Raw genomic sequence first — 20204 nt, forward strand, 5'->3', positions numbered from 1 at the left:
CAAATAAATGGTTAAACAGAATTCATAGCAGGATCTTTCAAACTAGAAAAATGATGGATGATTGAGATCTTTTGTAGAGGCATTTAATCATACAGGATACAAGTGGCATCATCCCATTACTAGCCATGTTACTGCTAACTGCTTCCATACATGGAACTTTGTTCTTTTGCTATTTAAACAAAACGTACAGTTTTCACTGGTGCTATCAACAGCACAATAAATAACATTGAATAAAGAATGGTGTTAAAACATGCCAACATGTATTATAACATTAACTAGCAAAGGCACATGCTAAATATTATCAACCGATTCCATTTTCCTTAAAGATTTTAAATGCTGGTTTAAATTAAAACGGAATGAAGAGTCAAAGGCACCCAGTCTAATGCTCAGATATCAGTGCAGTTCAGTGTAGACTTGTGAATTCCATCCCCAGACTTCCCTGATGTTTTCTCTTTATTGTTGTCATGGTCATCCAGTGCAGCACTCAGAGGTTTGGCCTTTTCATCAATTGAGTGACTGTTAATTGTTTTCTCTGTCATCTTGTGCAAGAAAGAAAATGTAAATATTTAAACCAGGAAGCCAGAGAAAAAAAATAATCTTTACTTTTCTAATGGCAGGTTGAGAAAAATATCCACAATGCTCCATCCAGCTTATTAATTATTAGCCTTTGTGTAATATCCCTGGCTGTCACCTTTGTCACAGGTATCATGAGAGTCACAGATTTTCGTTTATTACATAATTCATCTTACTTTTTATTATTGTTTACAAGATGCTGCCAACACTGGCAAGGCCACACTAATTGTCCATCCCAAATACAGAAGATGGCGCAAGGGGAAGGGGTGAGTGGAGGAGGTGGGGGGGGGGGGGGGGTGCATGGAGGGGAGACGGGAGATTTGGGTGAGGGTGGTGGTGCTGCAATTTTTTTTAAAGCTAGACTTGTTTTTTAGGGTCTTGGCTAATTCACTTTCTAGGCGCCTCCAGTGGGACTTGCTGTGCACTTCTAGATACTGGTGCACCTCATTTCAACTGGCATATTGCCCTCCAGTGTTATGGTAGGTCCCCTATAAGTCAGGAAAGTAGATTCTCTTGGAGTCTCTTACCCTGATGCCACCACCTTTCATCATTGCCTTCATTGGGTTTGGCTGGAGGTTCTACTACTTACAAGGCTAACCAAGAAGTCTCAGAGTCAACAGGAATCTGGTACAGCTGAATCTCTGCTGTTTTCCAGTAGCTTCCATCAGACTCTCACCAGAGATATTGTGGTATTTCAACTGAGCCCTAAAAGTAGTTCAGGGACCACATTTAGCTAGGGATGAAATTTCACTAAATGTGTAGCATCAAAAGAAGAAATACTTTCAGACTCCAATGCAAAAACGTTCATACTTGTAGCATTTTATTACTTTTGATGAATTTTTGTGTATATAAATGTTAGAAATGTTTGTACTGCAAAATTGAACACTTTCTTATTTCAGGCACCATGGGCTGAATTTTATACCGACCCCCCCCCCCCCGCCCCCCTTCCCAGGTGATGGGATGGCCGGTGGGGGAAGGGGATAAAATTGGGTGCCATGTAGAGCGCATGCCTGTTGCCTATCTACCTTGTTGGGTATTTTACCCATAGAGGAGGAGGCATCCAAAAGATCGCTCACCCATAGATGCACTGAGGCCCTTAACTGGCTAATTAATGGCCACTTAAGGCCTTTCTCCAAATGTTGCTGCAATTCTCCACAAAACATCCTGACTGCCCAGTAAAAGCAAGTGGCTGGACCATGGGGATGCTTTGGGCGGGGGGGGGTGCCTGATGCTGGTGGTGGTGGTGTGTTGTCTCTTGTTTGGGGAACTTGTGCCCATTGGAGGTTACCCCCCCTCAAGGTTTTCAACCCCACCACATTTCCCCTCTCACCCTCGCCCTGTCCAACCTGGCTCCCCAACTGCCTCGCCAGGGTCTGCCAACCTGGCCACAGCAAGACCCCAGACTCATTTTTATATTTTTTCCTTTATGGGATGTGGGCTTCGCTGGCTGGGCCAGCATTTATTGCCCATCTCTAATTATCCTTAAGAAGGTGGTGGTGAGCTCCCTTCTTGAACTGCTGCAGTCCCTGTGGTGTAGGTACAACCACAGTGCTTTTAGGGAGGGAGTTCCAGGATTTTGACTCAGTGACAGTGAAGGAATGGCAATACCTTTCCAAGTCAGGATGGTGAGTGGCTTGGAGGGGAACTTCCAGGTGATGGTGTTCACATGTATCAGCTGCCCTTGTCCTTCTAGATAGTAGTGCTCATGCGTTTAGAAGGTGCTGCCTAAGCAGCCTTCGTGAATTCCTGCAGTGCATCTTGTAGATGGTACACACTACTGCCACTGTTTGTTGGTGGTGGAGGGAGTAAGTGTTTGTGGACAGGGAGCCAATCAAGTGGGCTGCTTTGTTCTGGATGGAATTTCTTGAGTTTTATTAGAGCTGCACTGATCCAAGCAAGTGGACAGTATTCCATCACATTCCTGACTTGTGCCTTGTAGATAGTGGATAGGCTTTGGGGAGTCAGGAGGTGAATTACTCACCACAGGATTCCTAGTCTCTGACCTGCACTGTAGCCACTGTATTTATATGGCTAGTCCAGTTCAGTTTCTGGTCAATAGTAACCCCAAGATGTTGATAATGGGGGATTCAGTGATAGTAATGCCACTGAATGTCAAGGGGCAATGGTTAGATTCTCTCTTGTTGGAGATGGTTATTGCCTGGCACTTGTGTGGCACTTGCCAGCTCAAGCCTAGATATTGTCCAGGTCTTGCTGAATTTGGACATGGACTGCTTCAGTATCTGAGGATTTGCAAATGGTGCTGAACATTGTGCAATCATCAACAAACATCCCACTTCTGACCTTATGATGGGAGGATGGTCATTGATGAAACAGCTGAAGATGGTTGGGCCAAGGAATACTACCCTGAGTAACTCCTGCAGTGATGTCCTAGAGCTGAGATGACTGACCTCCAACGACCTCAACCATCTGCCTTTGTGCTAGGTATGACTCTAACCAGCGGAGAGTTTTCCCCCGATTCCCATTGACTCCAGTTTTGCCAGGGCTCCTTGATGCCACACTCGGTCGAATGCTGCCTTCATGACAAGGACAGTCACTCTCACACCACCTCTTGAATTCAGCTTTTTTGACCATGTTTTGTCACCTGATTCCAGGCTCCTAGTTCCTCTTCCTCAGGTGATACGCTGTAGTCCAGCCTGTGGCTACAACTCCCAGCGGCGTTGCTGAGACAAGCTGGGGACAGATATCCTGCCTCAAGTCAATTAAAGGCCCAGCGGCTGTTTAATGACTGTGGGGTGAACCAGCCCAAGTGCAGGCAAGCACCCCAGTCCCCTGCATAAAATTCAGCCTAATATGTCAGCCTCGAGCATTCCAAACCAGGTATAGAATGGGCTAGATACAGCAATAAAGGGTCTTCTCTTTTGCCTTCAACAGAAACCCTATTAAAGCAGATGACATTTCTTTTTCTCATACCATTCAACCTTGTGGCATCTATAGGTGATACAGATGACTTGGTATAAAATTAGGGCAATTTTACACTGTGGGTCTACATTAGTAACTGCTAAATTGATACAAACTAGATTTTCCTTTTGCAAGAAAGATTTTTTTAAATCTTTCATTTCTTATACAATGCTTCTGAAGTATATTCACTGCTGTAATGTAGGACCCTTATATATAGACAACAGACAATAGAGCATTGTAGATTTGAACCTGGTCCAGAAGTGAAAGGACAGAGCTGAAAACCCTTGTATCACCCAGTCTTTTGAGATGCAAAGTCTCCGAATAGTTTAATACGTTTAGATGCATTGAGATTAACATGGATATTGTGTTGTGATAGCAGTAACACTTAATGTACATAAATACTTCATCAGATCATTGTTCAAATCTTGATAAAAACAAACACATCTTGGAGCCACATTTGTACTGCTATTAAATTAAGCACAGTCAGATTGTGATATCAAAACAGACACTTAACTTTGTTGCACTTCGGAGTTTTCATTTTTCACTTCCATACTACAAATATGAACATATTTGTATAACACATTTTGAGGGATGTTTTTAAACTTACCTCTAACTGGCTTGATTTCTTTGTTGGCATTTCTAACAAGGTATCAACCACATTCTCATCCAAAGAATTAATACTGCAAGAAATATAACATTCATTCTTACGAAATGGACAAAAAAATTAAGCTTGTCTCTCAAGCTCTGTTATTTATAAATGTGAACCAATTAGAATTAACCCAGTTTTGTCCCAATTTGTACAATCCAAATCAAATCCACCAACTCCTTTAGTATGCTCCAATCATTATAGTTAAGAATTAATTCCAAGAATACTAATATTGGAATAGCCTGTCATGTTGAGAAATAAAACCTAGATTCAAAATTCAGAGATCCATAACGAGAATTCTTATTGTATCAAAATGCAGATTTGCATGATATGTTATGTTCCACTATTATCTTAGGCTACAGAATATGCTCCATGAAAATGCTCTATGGTATACCATTATACCTCCAAAGAGAGTTAAGAAGTTTCCATTCCACTTCTTAACTGCTATATAATAATACATTACACATAAAAAAGTGAAAGATTGTTCTACTCCTCTGGAAATCATTTGCACATTTTGGATTGATTTTAATGAGACACTAGTCCATTTTGAGGGAAAGACCTTATAATCGTACTGCCAGTATGCCTCAGGTGGCAAAAAGGGTGTTTCACCAACAGCCTGCCATCATTGGGATATCCAGAAGTTGACTCAGTAAGAATCAAGGCAGATGCAGGTGGTGGAGAATGAGAGGGGGTGCTCAGGGCATAAAAGGTTCATTGAATTGGGAAAACCCAAAGAGGCAGAGCCTAAGACCATCAATTTTCACCTCCATCCACTGTCCAATTATGCTCCTGCTTCAGCTCATGTATTGCTGAAAGGCTCATCAATGCTTTTATTATATCTACACTTGCCTATTCCAATCTACAGCTGGCTGGCCTCCCATATTCTACCCTCTATAAACTTGAGTTCATTCAAAATTCTGCTGCCCATGGTCCTAATTTGCATCAAGTCCTGTTCTCACTGACCTAAACTGGTCCCCCACGCTAAACAATACCTTGATTTTAAAATTTTCATCCGGGTTTTCAAATCCATGCATGACTTTGCCTGATACAGGCAGATATTTTAGCTGCCCAGCTTAAGTCCTTTGAAAGTTGACATTGTGGGAACATGGTGGCCCCCATTTTTGAGCCCTAATACCCTGTTTCCATCCAATGGCATCAATGCAAATCTCCTCCTTTATATCAATATTAATTCTCAGGGATTGTTTCAGATTTTCATGGAATTATTTTGACCTTCATATAGCTCCCCTTTCCCCTCTCCAGATAAGCAGTAGATTCCTAAAATTCGCAAAAGCTGTGTTTTTAAATTTTACCTTGCACTGTCTGAATTAGCTTCTTCAAAACCAAGGTCTGCAGAAGTAGTAATATCAGTGTTCCATACTGGATTAGCACTAGAAAAAAGAATAAAAAATGATGCATGGAATTGTAACATAAAATTGGGTTTGTTTACTTCATTTCTTTCAGATTTTTATTTTACCATTAATAGTCAACAATTTTGTTTTCCCCCTAAATTTCTTAAACGCTTTCTGTTGGAATAATTATTCACAGTTGGTTTACCAAAATCATTACAGTTAATCTTTTTTGTTTGTAGCCTCATTTGAAAACTTTGAGCACGGCACCTCTGAAAGGATATGCAGATATTTGAAGCACATGCAGCATAAACTCACTAGGATGTTACTGGAGTTTAGGGTTAAATTATGAGGGCAGGTTGCATTAAATTGTTTTGTATTTCCTTGAGTATAGGCAATTAAGATGTGAAAACAACTGATCGAGTAAATAACGAGAAACTATTTCCTCTGGTGAGGGAGTCAAGCACAAGGGAACACCTGAAAATTAAGGTTAAGCCACTGGGGAGCTAAGTCAGAAGAACTGTTGCACACTAAGGGCTGTAGAAATTTGGAACACTTTCCTACAAAAGGCTGTGGATATTGGGACAATAGGAGCTTTTAAGTCTGAAATTGATAGATTTTTGTTCAGTAAGGGTATCCAGGAATGTGGAGCAAAGGCAGGAAAATGGAGTTGAGATGGAGTTGGTGCAGATCACAAAATCTAATTCAATAGCAGAGCAGGCCTGAGGGGGCTGAATTGTGTTTCCTGTTACTAATGTTCCTATGTTAAAGGGTACTTGCAAAAAATGTAATGCTAAGTGCAAAGCAGTTCTCTTAACTTTAAACTCAACTACATTTTCAATAAAATTAGTAACATGATGAAATAGTACTCACTAGTTTATTAATTCTTCACTGTTCCTATATTCCAGAGTTGAGACTGCACAATTCATTTTACCACAAAATACCAATGTCCACTTAAAAATTATTGCCCTTATGTAATAAAAAGTGATCAAACATCTTACATTTCCGCATATTACACATGGTTGAATTATAACGTGTGAACGCAAAAGGCGAATTTGGACAAACAATACAAATCAGTGTTTGTAACTCATTCGAGTACAAACCCGTTTCCATCTGTTTCAGATGAAGTTACATTGTTTCATAGTTTACCATTGTGAGATTTGAACTCTTGATGAAGACGGATGGTGTCTGGTGAGAGAGGGTGTTCTGTACGTTATTCCAGTTGCCCTCATCTTCTGGGTACCAAGAGATGACGCAACCGCAGAGTTACATTGTTTCATAGTTTGCCATTGTGAGATTTGAACTCTTGATCACATCACTGGGCTCCAGGGGTTAAGAACCTCCTTTTTCAATTGGCCAATGGTTTGGCCTGAAACTATGTTCTGCCATGTAACTCTTTCAAGTACAAACACGTTTCCATCTGTTCCAATTCAGATGAAGTTACTTTGTTTCATAGTTTTGTCATTGTGAGATTTGAACTCTTGATCTTGGGGTTATAAACCCAGAACCATAACCACTTAGCTATTTAGGCCAAGCAAAAATTACTGTCTACTTCAGAGTTTTGTGAAAGAGCAGGCCATTAGTAACTCGTTCGAGTACAAACCTGTTTCCATCTGTTTATTCAGATGAAGTTACATTGTTTCATAGTTTGCTATTGTGAGATTTGAACTCTTGATCTTGGGGTTATAAGCCCAGTACCATAACCACTTGGCTATTTAGGCCAAGCCTAAATTTTGAAACTGATGGAGTAAACGGAACTGTAACTAAGCAGGATTTGAACCTACGCGGGGAGACCCCGATAGATTTTGTAGTCCATCGCCTTAACCATTCGGCCATGACTCCCCTTATAGTTTTGCCATTGTGAGATTTGAACTCTTGATACTCTTTCGAGTACAAACCTGTTTCCATCTGTTTCAGATGAAGTCACATTGTTCCATAGTTTTGCCATTGTGAGATTTGAACTCTTGATCTTGGGGTTACAAACCCAGTACCATAACCACTTGGCCATTTAGGCCAAGCCTTGAACTCTTGATCATGGGGTTACAAACCCAGTACCATAACCACTTGGCTATTTAGGCCAAGCTAAAAGGGACTGCCCTTTAACTCTTTCGAGTACAAACCCGTTTCCATCTGTTATTTCAGATGAAGTTACATTGTTTCATAGTTTGCCATTGTGAGATTTGAACTCTTGATCTTGGGGTTACAAACCCAGTACCATAGCCACTTGGCTATTTCGGCCAAGAAAGCCTTGTAACTCTTTCGAGTACAAACCCGTTTCCATCTGTTTCAGATGAAGTTACATTGTTTCATAGTTTGCCATTGTGAGATTTGAACTCTTGATCTTGGGGTTATAAACCCAGAACCATAACCACTTAGCTATTTAGGCCAAGCAAAAATTACTGTCTACTTCAGAGTTTTGTGAAAGAGCAGGCCATTAGTAACTCGTTCGAGTACAAACCTGTTTCCATCTGTTTATTCAGATGAAGTTACATTGTTTCATAGTTTGCTATTGTGAGATTTGAACTCTTGATCTTGGGGTTATAAGCCCAGTACCATAACCACTTGGCTATTTAGGCCAAGCTAATGCTGGCTGTAGTCTGTAACTCTTTCGAGTACAAACATGTTTCCATCTGGTCCTATTCAGATGAAGTTACATTGTTTCATAGTTTGCCATTGTGAGATTTGAACTCTTGATCTTGGGGTTACAAGCCCAGTGCCATAACCACTTGGCTATTTAGGCCAAGCCAAATCAGTGTTTGTATCAGGATTAGTGAAGAAGCCATTGAGATAGGTTTTCCAATTAGATCTCCGATCAAACATTCACTGGGTAATGTATGATGATCATTAGTATATGGACAACACCTGCTTTTGCAGAGTTAGCTTCATTTTCAAGCGTGAGCAAGTTCCCAGCCCAGAGTGAGCTTGACCTAAAACACAGTTTATAAAAGTTGATTGCTACCATTAAAGGAATATGGCCACATGAAGGTAAATGGCTCTATATGGGAATAAAGACTGGACAAGAACAACTACAAGCCCCCCCATAATCCTATTGCCTGCCATTGGTTACCAGAGACTAGGGTTGAGTTCCCAACACCACCGAGGCATTAAGGCCTAAGGGAAGGACGAATTGAGAAAGTTAGCCAAAAACCACACAAACAATTGCTGCCACAAAGATTTGTACATTCCACTGTTATGTCATAAAATGCAGCATTCAAAATGTGTAAACTATCTAAAAAGGAATGGCTTCTTGGAACCATATATAAATGTAAATGTTTCCTCTTTCTCTCATTAAAGCTATTTTTGCTGCAGTTTTTCTTCACTTACCCTTCCAAAATATATTTGTTTGTACCAGGAACAACAGGCCCACTCTGCTGTGCATCAATTGTAATTGTTTTAGCTGTGTTCATTGCAGTCATTGATTTTATTTTCCTTTTGTAACTGTGGAATGAATATTCAGACAACATAGTTTTTATATAAACAACAGAGAAGAGATCAAATGCATATCCTGTACACCAGATGCATGTTCAATCACTTTCACCGTATTTCAAATTCTATCTTACACAAGTGAACGTACATTTAACATGACTAGCTATGAGGAGAGATTAGAACAAAGAAGGCTGAGAGGTGACTTGATTGAGGTGTACAAAATTATGAGGGGAATAGATAGAGTGGACAGGATAAAATTGTTTCCCTTGGTGGAGAATTCTAGAACCAGCGGTCATAGATTCAAGATAAGTGGCAGAAGGTGTAGGGAGGATATGAGGAAGAACTTTTTTTACGCAGAGGGTATTGGGTGTCTGGAGTTCGCTGCTCAAGTTGGTGGTAGAGGCAGAAACGCTAAACTCTTTTAAAAAGTACCTGGATCTGCACCTTAAGTGCTGTAAGCTGCAGGGCTATGGGCTGGGTGCAGGAAGGTGGGATTAGAAAGGGCACCTGGGTGTCGTCGGGCTGGCATGGACAAGATAGGCTTTTCTATGGTTCTATATTACGTATTAAGTGGCTACTTCGTGTCAGTCTTGAATAAAGATAATGTTGCTGAGTTACCAGTAATACAACATAGATTCCTAAGGTTGAAAGGCTCAAAATGGATGCAGATATAGTGCTGGCTAGAATAGACCTCAAAACAGCCCTGATGGCATTCATTAGAGAGTGCTCAAAGATATCCAGTCTGTGTGTTGAGATCCATTTACACTGAGGTTGTTCCCATGGATTAGCAAGATGCCCATGCTGCGCCTATATCTGGCAGAACAATGTCAGAACAAGGAAACTATAGGCCTATTTGCTTGATTTTGGTTGCAAGCAAGTTGCTAGAAAGGATTATTTCGAGATACACCATACAATCACCTTGACAACATAGAGGTTACTGGAGAATTTCAGTATGGCTTCTGGAAAAGTAGATCCTGTCTTATCAACCTGGTTAAACTTTTTGAGGGAGTTATAACATTGGTGGATGTCAGAAATCCACTTAACAATGTGTATCTTGATTTTCATAAAGCTTTTCCAAGGTGTCAAACAAAAAGTTACTCAATAAGGTTGAGTCCCACAATTATTAATAGTCATGGTTCTTTGTGGAAACCAGTCAGTAGCGAAGTCCCTCAGGACTTTAATGTACTTTAATGTAGTTGTCTTGCACTATTTTTATCAATAATCTGGATGAAACTGACTATCTTCAAACTGGCATGCGACATAAAGATATGTCATAGTGTAAGGATCTTGGATGAGAAAAATAATTGCAAACAGGTTGAAATGCAACGGGTTCATATCTGACAAATGTTTTATAGTACAGATAAATGTAGTGTTATTTAGGGAAGGGTATTGCTTAGTATGTATACATTCTCCAAGTAAAAGCCTCATATTATTTCAGAAGCTAACTGGATGGCTGAGTGAGGAGAAGTCTATAACTTTTTTAACTCTGGATGGGTGAGCTATAAAGGATCAATTAGGCTCCTGGGACTGTACTGACCTTATAATCAAGTAATGTTAAACGCAAAGAATGGCCATTTGGGTGAGATACTGAGGTCAATTAATGTCCTCGGAAAACTACTCTAGCAAGAATTTAATATCCCAGGAAAATAAAAACATATGCCATTTTTAGCATTTTTGTACATATTTGGTAAAACTCATTAATTTATTCCAAACAATGCAAAGATCTCTTTCATACAATGTATGTGAATTGAAATAATTCTGAAAATAATCATTTTCTAAAGACATAATTGTTCGTGAAAATGGTCTAGCTGGCCATATGAAGGAGTACAGGATTGTAAGGGCAATTGGGAGAAGCCCTGGAATCTGAATCAAGTCTTCTTTCTATCAAATACTCAGATGTATGTACTTGCTCCAGTCAGAATACCCTCAGATCGCCCAACCACAGCTCTAACTATTGTCAACAGATTGGCCTGCCTTTTGGGTGTTAATATATGAATCATGATTAATCACTGCAAAGTGACACTTTCAGCACAGCACCTGTGTCAGCCTGTACATGATCAGAAGGCTGCAGTCTGGAAGCATATTTTCACAGTAGGGAGTCAGGAAGTTATCACCTACCATTTCCTCAATGATCATTTTTAAAGTAGCATTCTGTAGTGTAGGTGACATTGTGTTATTATATTCTATTATGTATACAGTGGAACACTGTACACCAGTAAATCCTGACCGATAAACCAGCCATGTAAGGAACAGAAACATTAGGGGCAATTATACCCCTTCCGAATATGTGGGGAGGCAGTTAAAATCACCCATGCAACTCACCCACCGAGATCTCTCACATAGCCCACTGCTTCTGTTTTTAACTTGCTCTTCTAAGCAGGCAAATGGGGCGTAAAAACAGTTTGCATTACGAAAGAAATTTAACACAATGCCATTTTAGTCAAAGGCCTGCAAGGAAAAACCACTGTGGTTTTCCTGCCAGCCCAACCTAGTGGGAAGAAGAGACCCAAAGAGAGAATTTTGTTATATTTTTGTGGGAGTCACTTCTTTTGCTTTTCATTAACAGCTCAGTAACTGCCTCAGAATGGTCGCCCCACTGCCTGTTATACAGATGAAGAGGCCAGCAACATTTTTAAAGGGGCTCAGCATTGGATGCCAAAGCACCAACCTGTCTCAGATGGTTTTAATATACAAATTGGGGTCTTAGGACCCTGGTAGTCAATTTAGGTTGGAAATGGGCAGGGTGCATGCCATGCACATTCAGACCAGTTCCACACTAATGGAGCCAAGGTAAGTTTGGAATTATTTTTGTGGGCCTGGAGGAGCAGAAGTAGGCTGACTGTGGAACTCCTCCTGTTGTAAGTGACATTAGCAAGTCAGCAAAAACCAGGGATCCATCCTAAAATCTTCCAATAGATCAACTACTCACTGGATAAACTTACTGAGCCATTGGGAGGATTTAAATAAAACCTTTTATAAAGAATGCACATGTAGATTTCCATTGATGATCTGTGTGATGCTGGTACAAATACCTTTGACGATTGCAAACCACAATGGTAATCATGATGGCTAACACAATAACGAAAGCTGCTGCTAAACCACCTATAGTAGCAAGAAGCGGTCTTTCGGGATCAGTAGGTTCAGTTGGTTCTTTCTGAAAGATACAAAATTCAGTGACACCATGTTAACATTAGAATTAATTTTATAGCAAGTGAACCAAAAAATTCATGTGTCAAGTATAAATGGGATGGAAATCTATAGGAGATGGCCACAATAGAAATCCTAACAATGATTTCAACGGATGAACCAATTCTCCCACATTCGATTCAGGATCACAATTTCCAATCCCCCCACCTGAGACTGATTGAGGATTGGTTGAAGGACAGAAAACAGAAAGTAGGAATAAATGGGTCATTTTCGGGATGTCAGGGTGTAACTCATGGGGAGCCGCAAGGATCAGTGCTTGGGTTTCAGATATTTACAAGCTACATCAATAACTTAGATGAGGGAACTCAGTTTAATGTGTTCAAGTTTGCTGATAATGCAAAGTTAGGTGAAATAGTAAACTTGAGAAGGATGCAAAGATGCTGAAAAGAGATGTAGACCAGTTAAGAGATTAGGAAGAAAGTGGCAGATGGACTATAATGTGGGGAAGTGTGAAATTAACAATTTATACTTACATAGCACCTTCAACATCATAAAATGTCCAAGGCGCTTCACAGGAGCATCATAAAACAAAATATGACACTGGGCCACGTAAGGAGATGTTAGGTCAGACCATCAAAAGCTTGATCTAAGAGGTAGGTTTTAAGGAGCGTCTTAAAGGTGGAAAGCATAGTAGAGAGGCGGAGAGATATATGGGTGGGAATTCCAGAGCTTAGGGCCTAGGCTTACTAATGACGTGAATATAGGATCATAAGCTGATCTTGGAATAAATATGACACCAAGGTTGCAAACAGATTGATTTAGCCTCAGACTGTTGTCATATGTATGGAGTTAGGAGCAGAACCAAAAACAATGGCTTCAGTCTTTACAATAGTTAATGGAAGAAATTCTGCTCATCCAGTACTGGATGTTAGATAAGTAGTCTAATAATTTAGCAACAGTGGAGGAGTTGAGAGGTGATGGTGAGGTAGAGCAGGGTGTCATCAATGTACATGTGAAATCTAACACTGTGCTTTTGGTTGATGTCACCGAAGGGCAGCATGTAGATGAGAACTAGAAAGGGGCCAAGAACAAATTGTTGAGGGACACCAGAGATAATGGTGCAGGAGAAGGAAGTGTACCACCGTGTATCTTGTCTTCTCATGTCCCGTTGTTTTCACCAGAACTGTTTTTGAACATTTCCACTCCAAAGTTTAGTTGCTGGACATTGAAATTCATTTGGTATTTCATCCATGTTGCCTATGTGACTTAACGGTTACCTATGTTTTTGCCACTGTCTGATGATGAATTGCTGGAAACTGCTAATTTTGGCATTGAGGTCTTTTGGTAGTGTCTGGGCAATCTTAGTATTTTGCTGCAACACTGGACTGTTTTGTTCTATAAAGTGGCTACACCACATAGCTGTTAGTCTCAAATCTTTGCTGGACTCAGGATTTGATTTGGCCTGCTTAAGTGCGTAAATACACATTGCATTTCTGGTGACCATGTAACCATTCTGACGATTTTATAAGGACCCATTCTGATACATGCTTCTCAAGATCAGGCTTGTGGCTGGTCCCTGTTCTAATGGTGCATTCAGTCTTGGGCATCTTCAGGGTGGATTCCTTCTTCTTCCATTCTCATGTGAGTTTTTCATTAACACCAAATTCCACCACTGTAGCACAGTTATTTGATGAGTTAGCAAGTGTTACAACTCTTACCTTGAAAGCAGCTTCATACTTCATTCTTTTTGCTGGAGGTCACATTCCTGTTTGTCACTCTCCATGCCATGCGTGGCCTGCTCTACGTAGGCATGTTTTGTATTAAACTCCCATGTATGGGGTAGGATTAGTAAGTTTGTGGATGACACAAAGATTGGCCAGGTGGTTAACAGTGAGGTTGAATGTCTTGGGCTACAGGAAGATATAGATGGGAGGGTCAAATGGGCAGCTCAGTGGCAGATGGAATTTAACCCTGAAAAGTGTGAGGTGATACGCTTTGGAAGGAGTAATTTGACAAGGAAGTATTCAATGAACGGCATGACACTAGGAAGTTCTGAGGGACAAAGGGACCTTGGCCTGTGTGTCCATAGATCTCTGAAGGTGGAGGGGCATGTTAGTGGGGTGGTGAAAAAGGCATACGGGACACTTACCTTTATCAATCGAGGCATGGATTACAAAAGTAGGGAGGTCATGTTGGAGTTGTACAGAACCTTGGTGAGGCCACAGCTGGAGTACTGTGTGCAGTTCTGGTTGCCACATTATAGGAAGGATGTGATTGCACTGGAGGGCGTGCAGAGGAGATTCACCAGCATGTTGCCTGGAATGAAACATTTAAGTTATGAAGAGAGGTTGAATAGACTTGGGCTGTTTTCGTTGGAGCAGAGAAGACTGAGGGGCGACCTGATCGAGGTGTACAATATTATGAGGGGCGTGGACAGGGTGGATAGGGAATAGCTGTTCCCCTTAGTTGAAGGGTCAGTCACAAGGGGACATAAGTTCAAGGTAAGGGGCAGGAGGTTTAAGGGGGATGTGAGGAAAAACTATTTTACCCAGAGGGTGGTGATGGTCTGGAATGCGCTTCCTGGGAGGGTGGTGGAGGCGGGTTGCTTTAAAAAGTACTTGAATGTGCACTTGGCACATCATAACATTCAAGGATATGGGCTAAGTGCTGGTAAATGGGATTAGGTAGGTGGGTCAGGTGTTTCTCATGTGTTGGTGCAGACTTGATGGGCTGAAGGGCCTCTTCTGCACTCTGTGATTCTGTGATCTTCTTTGCAATGCAGCCCATCTCGCCTGCATGATTCCATGTGCTGACTTAGAGTATAAGGCAAGTAAAACATGCATTTCTGGGATGAAAAATTGAAGCCAACTGTAAATATGAGTATAGCATTTCATAACAGAAAAGGGGTTCAACTTATATGCTGAATATGTGCAAAAGCAGAAATATTTTGGCGCCAAAAAGATTAGGTCATCTTTTACGCCAGGTTGACTTCTACGCCACGATCTACAGTATATTCTCTGGAGTTGAGAAGAATGAGAAGCAACCTCATTGAAACTTATAACATTCTCAGAGGACTTGTCAAAGTAGATGCTGAGAGGTTGTTTTCCTTGGTTGGAGAGTCTAGAATTAGGGATGGTTGTCTAATCATTTAGGACTGAGAGGAGGGGAAACATCTTCTCCAAGGGGGCTGTGATTAGGCCATGTGGCCTATTTCTGCTTGTATTTCTTCTGTCCCTAGGTTCAGTGATGGTCACCAAATAATTGTTACAATTGAAAAACAGGCTGGGAATATCCAGCGTTTCAATGGTGAATTAAAAACTATATGAAATGGGCTGATTCAAATAAAACCCAAATTGCACAGGCACAACTGTTTCTTTTTCACAATGTGATCTGTTTTAATGCCTTATCAGCTGTGCATGCGAAAATACATCACGCAAGTATTCACCCTATTGTGAATTTTTGGATTACACTCCCTCAATACCAGTGCTAAGTTTTTTCTCACTCTGCAATAAGAGAAAGCGAGAGAAAGCTATCAGATCAAGATAGGCTGTGAGGACAGGGAGAAGGAAAAGACAAAGATGGAAGCAAAAAAATAAAAACAGAAAGGCAGGCACAAGGCATAAAACAGGAGGAAAGAATCTAATCATATTGTTTGGTCATCCATTGTAACCAATGGGGGTCATTTTCATTTTCGGTAAAATGTAAAGCTGACAGCAGCAGATCCGATACTGGTTATGCAACCAGCCCAATTTCCATTTCCACTGATCTGGTTTAAAAGGCAGCCAATCGGCTCCTGCCAGTATTCTGCCCTCACCAAAATATGATTGACATAGGTTGCCATTTTTTACCAATGTTATTGCTCTTCAGGCAACTGAGTATCTCAGATATATAACTCATGACTGGAAATATCACACTTCCAATATGCCCAATTTTGACAGTTCTACTTTTCAGGTTAAAAAAATCCTCTCCGCTCATTTATTTTCCAAACTTATTTTACTACTTACAATATTCAAAAGGCCAAAGTCTATCAGTTCTTTAACAGCCTCGGGATTAAACTGCAAGATGCTGCAAAGTAGAAAATCACATACAAAGTGAGCAAAATGTGGAAATTAACTGGATGATATAAAATGGTAATCTCAGTCATGAAGTGTTGCTGACTACTATAGTGAAAGGCCATTCTAGCAATACTTACATTGAATGAAATCTGCCTTCTTGACAACGGGGGGATTTGATGCTTATTCATATGTTAATTAGAGAAATAAACAGCATCATATTTCTAATGTCACTCAGGGACTAACCTGGTTAATTGCAATTGTTTAAAAAATTGTTTGAGGCGGAAAGTAGAGAACTTTCATGAGGATATTAATTAAATAGGTTAAATAACTTAGTGACAATGCTAAATAGCAATAAAGAAAGAACAAAAATAAATTGAAGAAATTAATGTGAACATGTTAACTATTATATTAGAAATGTTACACAGCAAAATTACAACCCCACCAATTATGTTAAACCAAAAGCCTGTTTTGGTGGACATGAAAAGATCCCATGGCCATATTTAACGAAGAACAAGGAGTTCTATCGATGCCCTGACCAGCATACCTCTCTCAAATGACACAATAAAGATTAACTGGTCATTTATTAATTTGCTTTTTATACTGTATGGAAAGAAGCTGCTGAATTGATATTTATAAGGGAGATTGTACTGGGTACGAAGTGCTTTGGGACATGTGTATGTGAGAATGCACCATGTAAACACAAGGGATAGAATTTCTGTATTCTTGCGCTGTTTGTTTTGGCACAATTCACCCAAAATCAGCATAAAACTCTGCAATCTTTTGCGCAGGTTAAGTGCAAATTACATCATGTAAATTGAGTTTCCGCAATTTTTGAACTAGTTTAAGAAAAATCACATGTGATTTCAACAGCACCCACAAAATTGTCCATGCCCTCAGAATGAATAAATCACCATTGGGAGTTCCCATTAGTTGTGCTTATTTCCTGGCCTTAAAGGAGTCTCGGGGCAGAATTTTCTGCCTGGCGGGAGCGCGGAGCGGGAGCGGACCCGATCGCCATCGACGCTGCCATTTTACGCGGGCGGGCCAATTAAGGCCCACCTAGCATGTTTCGTGGCCCCCGGGGACAGCGGGAGCGGGTGGGTGGAGGCGGATCGGCAGTCGCCGCCAGGTCCAATGGCGGCCCTGTGGCTTGTTTAAAGGGCAAACTGCAGCCTCTCCAAGGCTGCCGTACATGGCCAGAGGTCAGGGCCAATGCAGATCCAGGCTGGCCATGCAGGAGGGTAGGGCGGGTGGTCAATATGCACCCCAGTTTTCGGACGAGTGCCTTGCTGCCCTCCTCAAGGAGGTGGCAGCACGGTGGGAGGTGCTTGTCCCCCAGGATGGGAGGAGGGGCCCACTCCACTTGACAAAACATGCATGGGGCGTAGATAGTGGAGGTCGTGAGCTCCCACGACGTGGTGCAGTGCACATGGATCCAGTTCCGCAAGCGCTTCAGCAACCTGCTCCGCAGGGGAAGGGTGAGTAGCATGTTGGCATCGTTCACTTCACCCATCATGTAAGCTTCTCCCGCCCTGGTGCCCCACCCATGTCTGAGTGGCCTGAGTGCAATGAGTCATTGGCGGCATGTGTCCTTAGCTGGGCGGCCCAGCAGATATTCCTTATGCATTGGTCAGCCTGAGAGGGTGGTGATGAGATGGGTTTTGCACCCGCACATGTGGTAGACTGACACCCACATGACTGTGGTGGGGGCACCCTGGAGCATCTGCACCCAGGCGCACTGCTCGAACTCCAGGACATGTCAAAGTCAGGGTGATGACATGGTGGGATGGCATATTCAAAGTGGCATGGCACAGATGGATCTGCTTCCCTCTGCACTCCACGTCATTGTGCCTCCTTGCTATAGCAGGTTAAACTGTGTGCTCCCAAGTGTGCTGAAGGCAGCATGTGGCCAAGGCAGGGGGGTGAATGGGGGGGAGGAAATAGCTGGCATATTTGTCTGAGTGTTCGGCAGCAGCGGGGTAAGGATGCATTTGAGCTTGGGTGGTCCAGTCGCAAGGAGATTGACAGTACAAGTATCACTTATTAATGCTCTTTTCTCATTTCCAGGAGAAGAATTCTCACAACACCGCCAAGTGGGTGAGGACTGGCAGTGAGCCAGCCCAGGTAGTGCTGCTTAGCCACTTCGAGCAGGAGGCCCTCGACCTGGAGATGCGCCATGTGCCCAGGTGCACCGGAGCCGGAGAGGCTGAAGTTCCACGGGCAGGTATGTATGACCAGCACTCACGTCACCAGTAGTCGCCCAACAGCCATGGCAGTGCTGATTGTTGAGCGAGTGACATTACTAACATGGCTTGCCCAGTGCGTGTGGAATGATGAGCGCTTGCTGAGCCAGGGGACAGGCATGTACATTGACATTTCCCGCAGGCTAACTGATCGAATGTCCTTACTCTTCTTTTCAGCATCAGTGGCGCAGGGCTGGGACCCAGAGCAGAAGGGGCCCCTCTAACACCTGAGGGCCATGAAGTTCCAACATCACAGGCATCACAGCATCTCTGCCAGGCAGGCACCAGCACAGATACTGGCACCTTGGTGGGGATCATTCGGCTAGTGTCCCGGGACACAGTGGTGAGGGCACTTCACAGTCACTGGAGGAGCTGGCGGAAACAGAGAGGCCCATGGCGCCGGCAGTGGGAGGACTGCAGGGGCCCAAGCACGTGCTCAGTCCATGGCTGATGATGAGCCTCTGGAGTTGTCCGCAATGTAGCCAACTCATGAGACGTAGCTGGCTGTGCGGGACCGTCTGGTGGAGATACATGAGGCTGTGCTTGGCTTGGTGTCAGTGGTGGAGGAGTCTATGCGGACTGTAGCCAATGCACTGACCCTCATGGATGAGCGCCAAGCTTCCTCCATTGAGAGAGTGACGACTCTCATGGAGAGGCAGCTCCAGGAACAGGATCAAGGGTTCCTGGGGTTGCGCTCGGACCTGCAATCCCTCACAGCGGCATTGACCTCAGGTGGTCAGTGTCTGTGTAGGCAGTGGTTTTGGCACCAGGTATCCCACCTCGGTGCCCATCCATCTAGGTAAGCAGGGAGGGCCGAATAGACCTCACGTCGGCAGAGCAGCTGCCTGTCGTCTCTGCTGGTGCCTCTCAGGGCGCTCTAGATGAGGCCGGCAGCCCCTCTGCCCCTTTGCCAGTGACCACAGCACCCAATGAGGCTGTGATGACTGGGTAGATGCCAGCTGCCGAGCTGGCAGCTCCCTCCCAGCCAGGGCCACCACAGGCCAGAGGACGTCCGCCAAGGTCATCAAGGCCAACAGGACAGCAGACAGAGCAGGCTGTCTCAAATGCTAGTGCCAGTGAGGGGGCACCATAATGACATAGTACCCACAAACGTAAAATTAAGGCACCTTAGGCACACCCCGGGTTCATCACTGGTAGTTTTTCTGTTGGCCCCCCTACGAGTTCCTTCTGATTGTGTTTGCAGTGCAGCACCATTTTATTTGTGTTATTTTAAGAGACTTTTGTGAAAAGCATTAAATTAGGATTGTCTGACATGGATGGGGGTACCTCTTTTCTTGGGCAGGTGGATGGATTCCTGAGATGTTGTGAGTAATTTGTGTGTCATTGACATTCATTGACTGGGCGCATCGTCAATGCTCCTATCCTGACAGATTTTGCACTAAAGTCTCCAGAAGGAAGGCTGCAGCCCAGGCTTGTGTTGGAGGTCCATATGTGCTGTGCTAGCTGAAGGTTCCTTAGATTAGAGCGTCTCGGGTGTCCCTGCCTCCCTGGAGTATGCCTGGGTCAGCATCTGCCCCATCGGCGTTTCCCTGTGCATGCTCATCCTCGGACTCACTACTGGACTCATTGTGTTCAGCCGCAGCCACAGCGTCTACATCTTTGTTCACGGCGTCCCCCCTTTGCAGTGCAAGATTGTGAAGAGTGCAGCATGCAACCACTATCACCGACACTTGATCTGGGGGGTACTGGAGTGCGCATTTTGAGAAGACCGATGGCTCTCTCCACCACAGCCCTTGTGGAGGTTTGGCTCCTATTATACCGCTGCTCATCTTTTGTTCTTGGATGGCGGAGAGGCGTCATGAACCACCTTCTGAGGGGATAGCCCTTG

General features: G+C 42.9%; 1 protein-coding gene across 1 annotated transcript in view; it reads right to left on the reverse strand.

Annotated features, from left to right (window-relative positions):
• Positions 1-386: 386 nt before the first annotated feature.
• cdhr2 (cadherin related family member 2) overlaps positions 387-20204 on the reverse strand; it is a 112382-nt gene continuing 92564 nt past the window's right edge. The window contains exons 26-31 of the mRNA XM_041194386.1: positions 16062-16122; positions 11943-12064; positions 8809-8922; positions 5449-5526; positions 4100-4172; positions 387-539 (exon numbers count right to left, since the gene is read on the reverse strand). Coding sequence (XP_041050320.1) covers positions 387-539; positions 4100-4172; positions 5449-5526; positions 8809-8922; positions 11943-12064; positions 16062-16122 — 601 coding nt within the window. The remainder of the gene's footprint in view (positions 540-4099; positions 4173-5448; positions 5527-8808; positions 8923-11942; positions 12065-16061; positions 16123-20204) is intronic.

Source organism: Carcharodon carcharias, chromosome 8 (assembly GCF_017639515.1).
Source record: "Carcharodon carcharias isolate sCarCar2 chromosome 8, sCarCar2.pri, whole genome shotgun sequence".
Lineage (NCBI taxonomy): Eukaryota > Metazoa > Chordata > Chondrichthyes > Lamniformes > Lamnidae > Carcharodon > Carcharodon carcharias.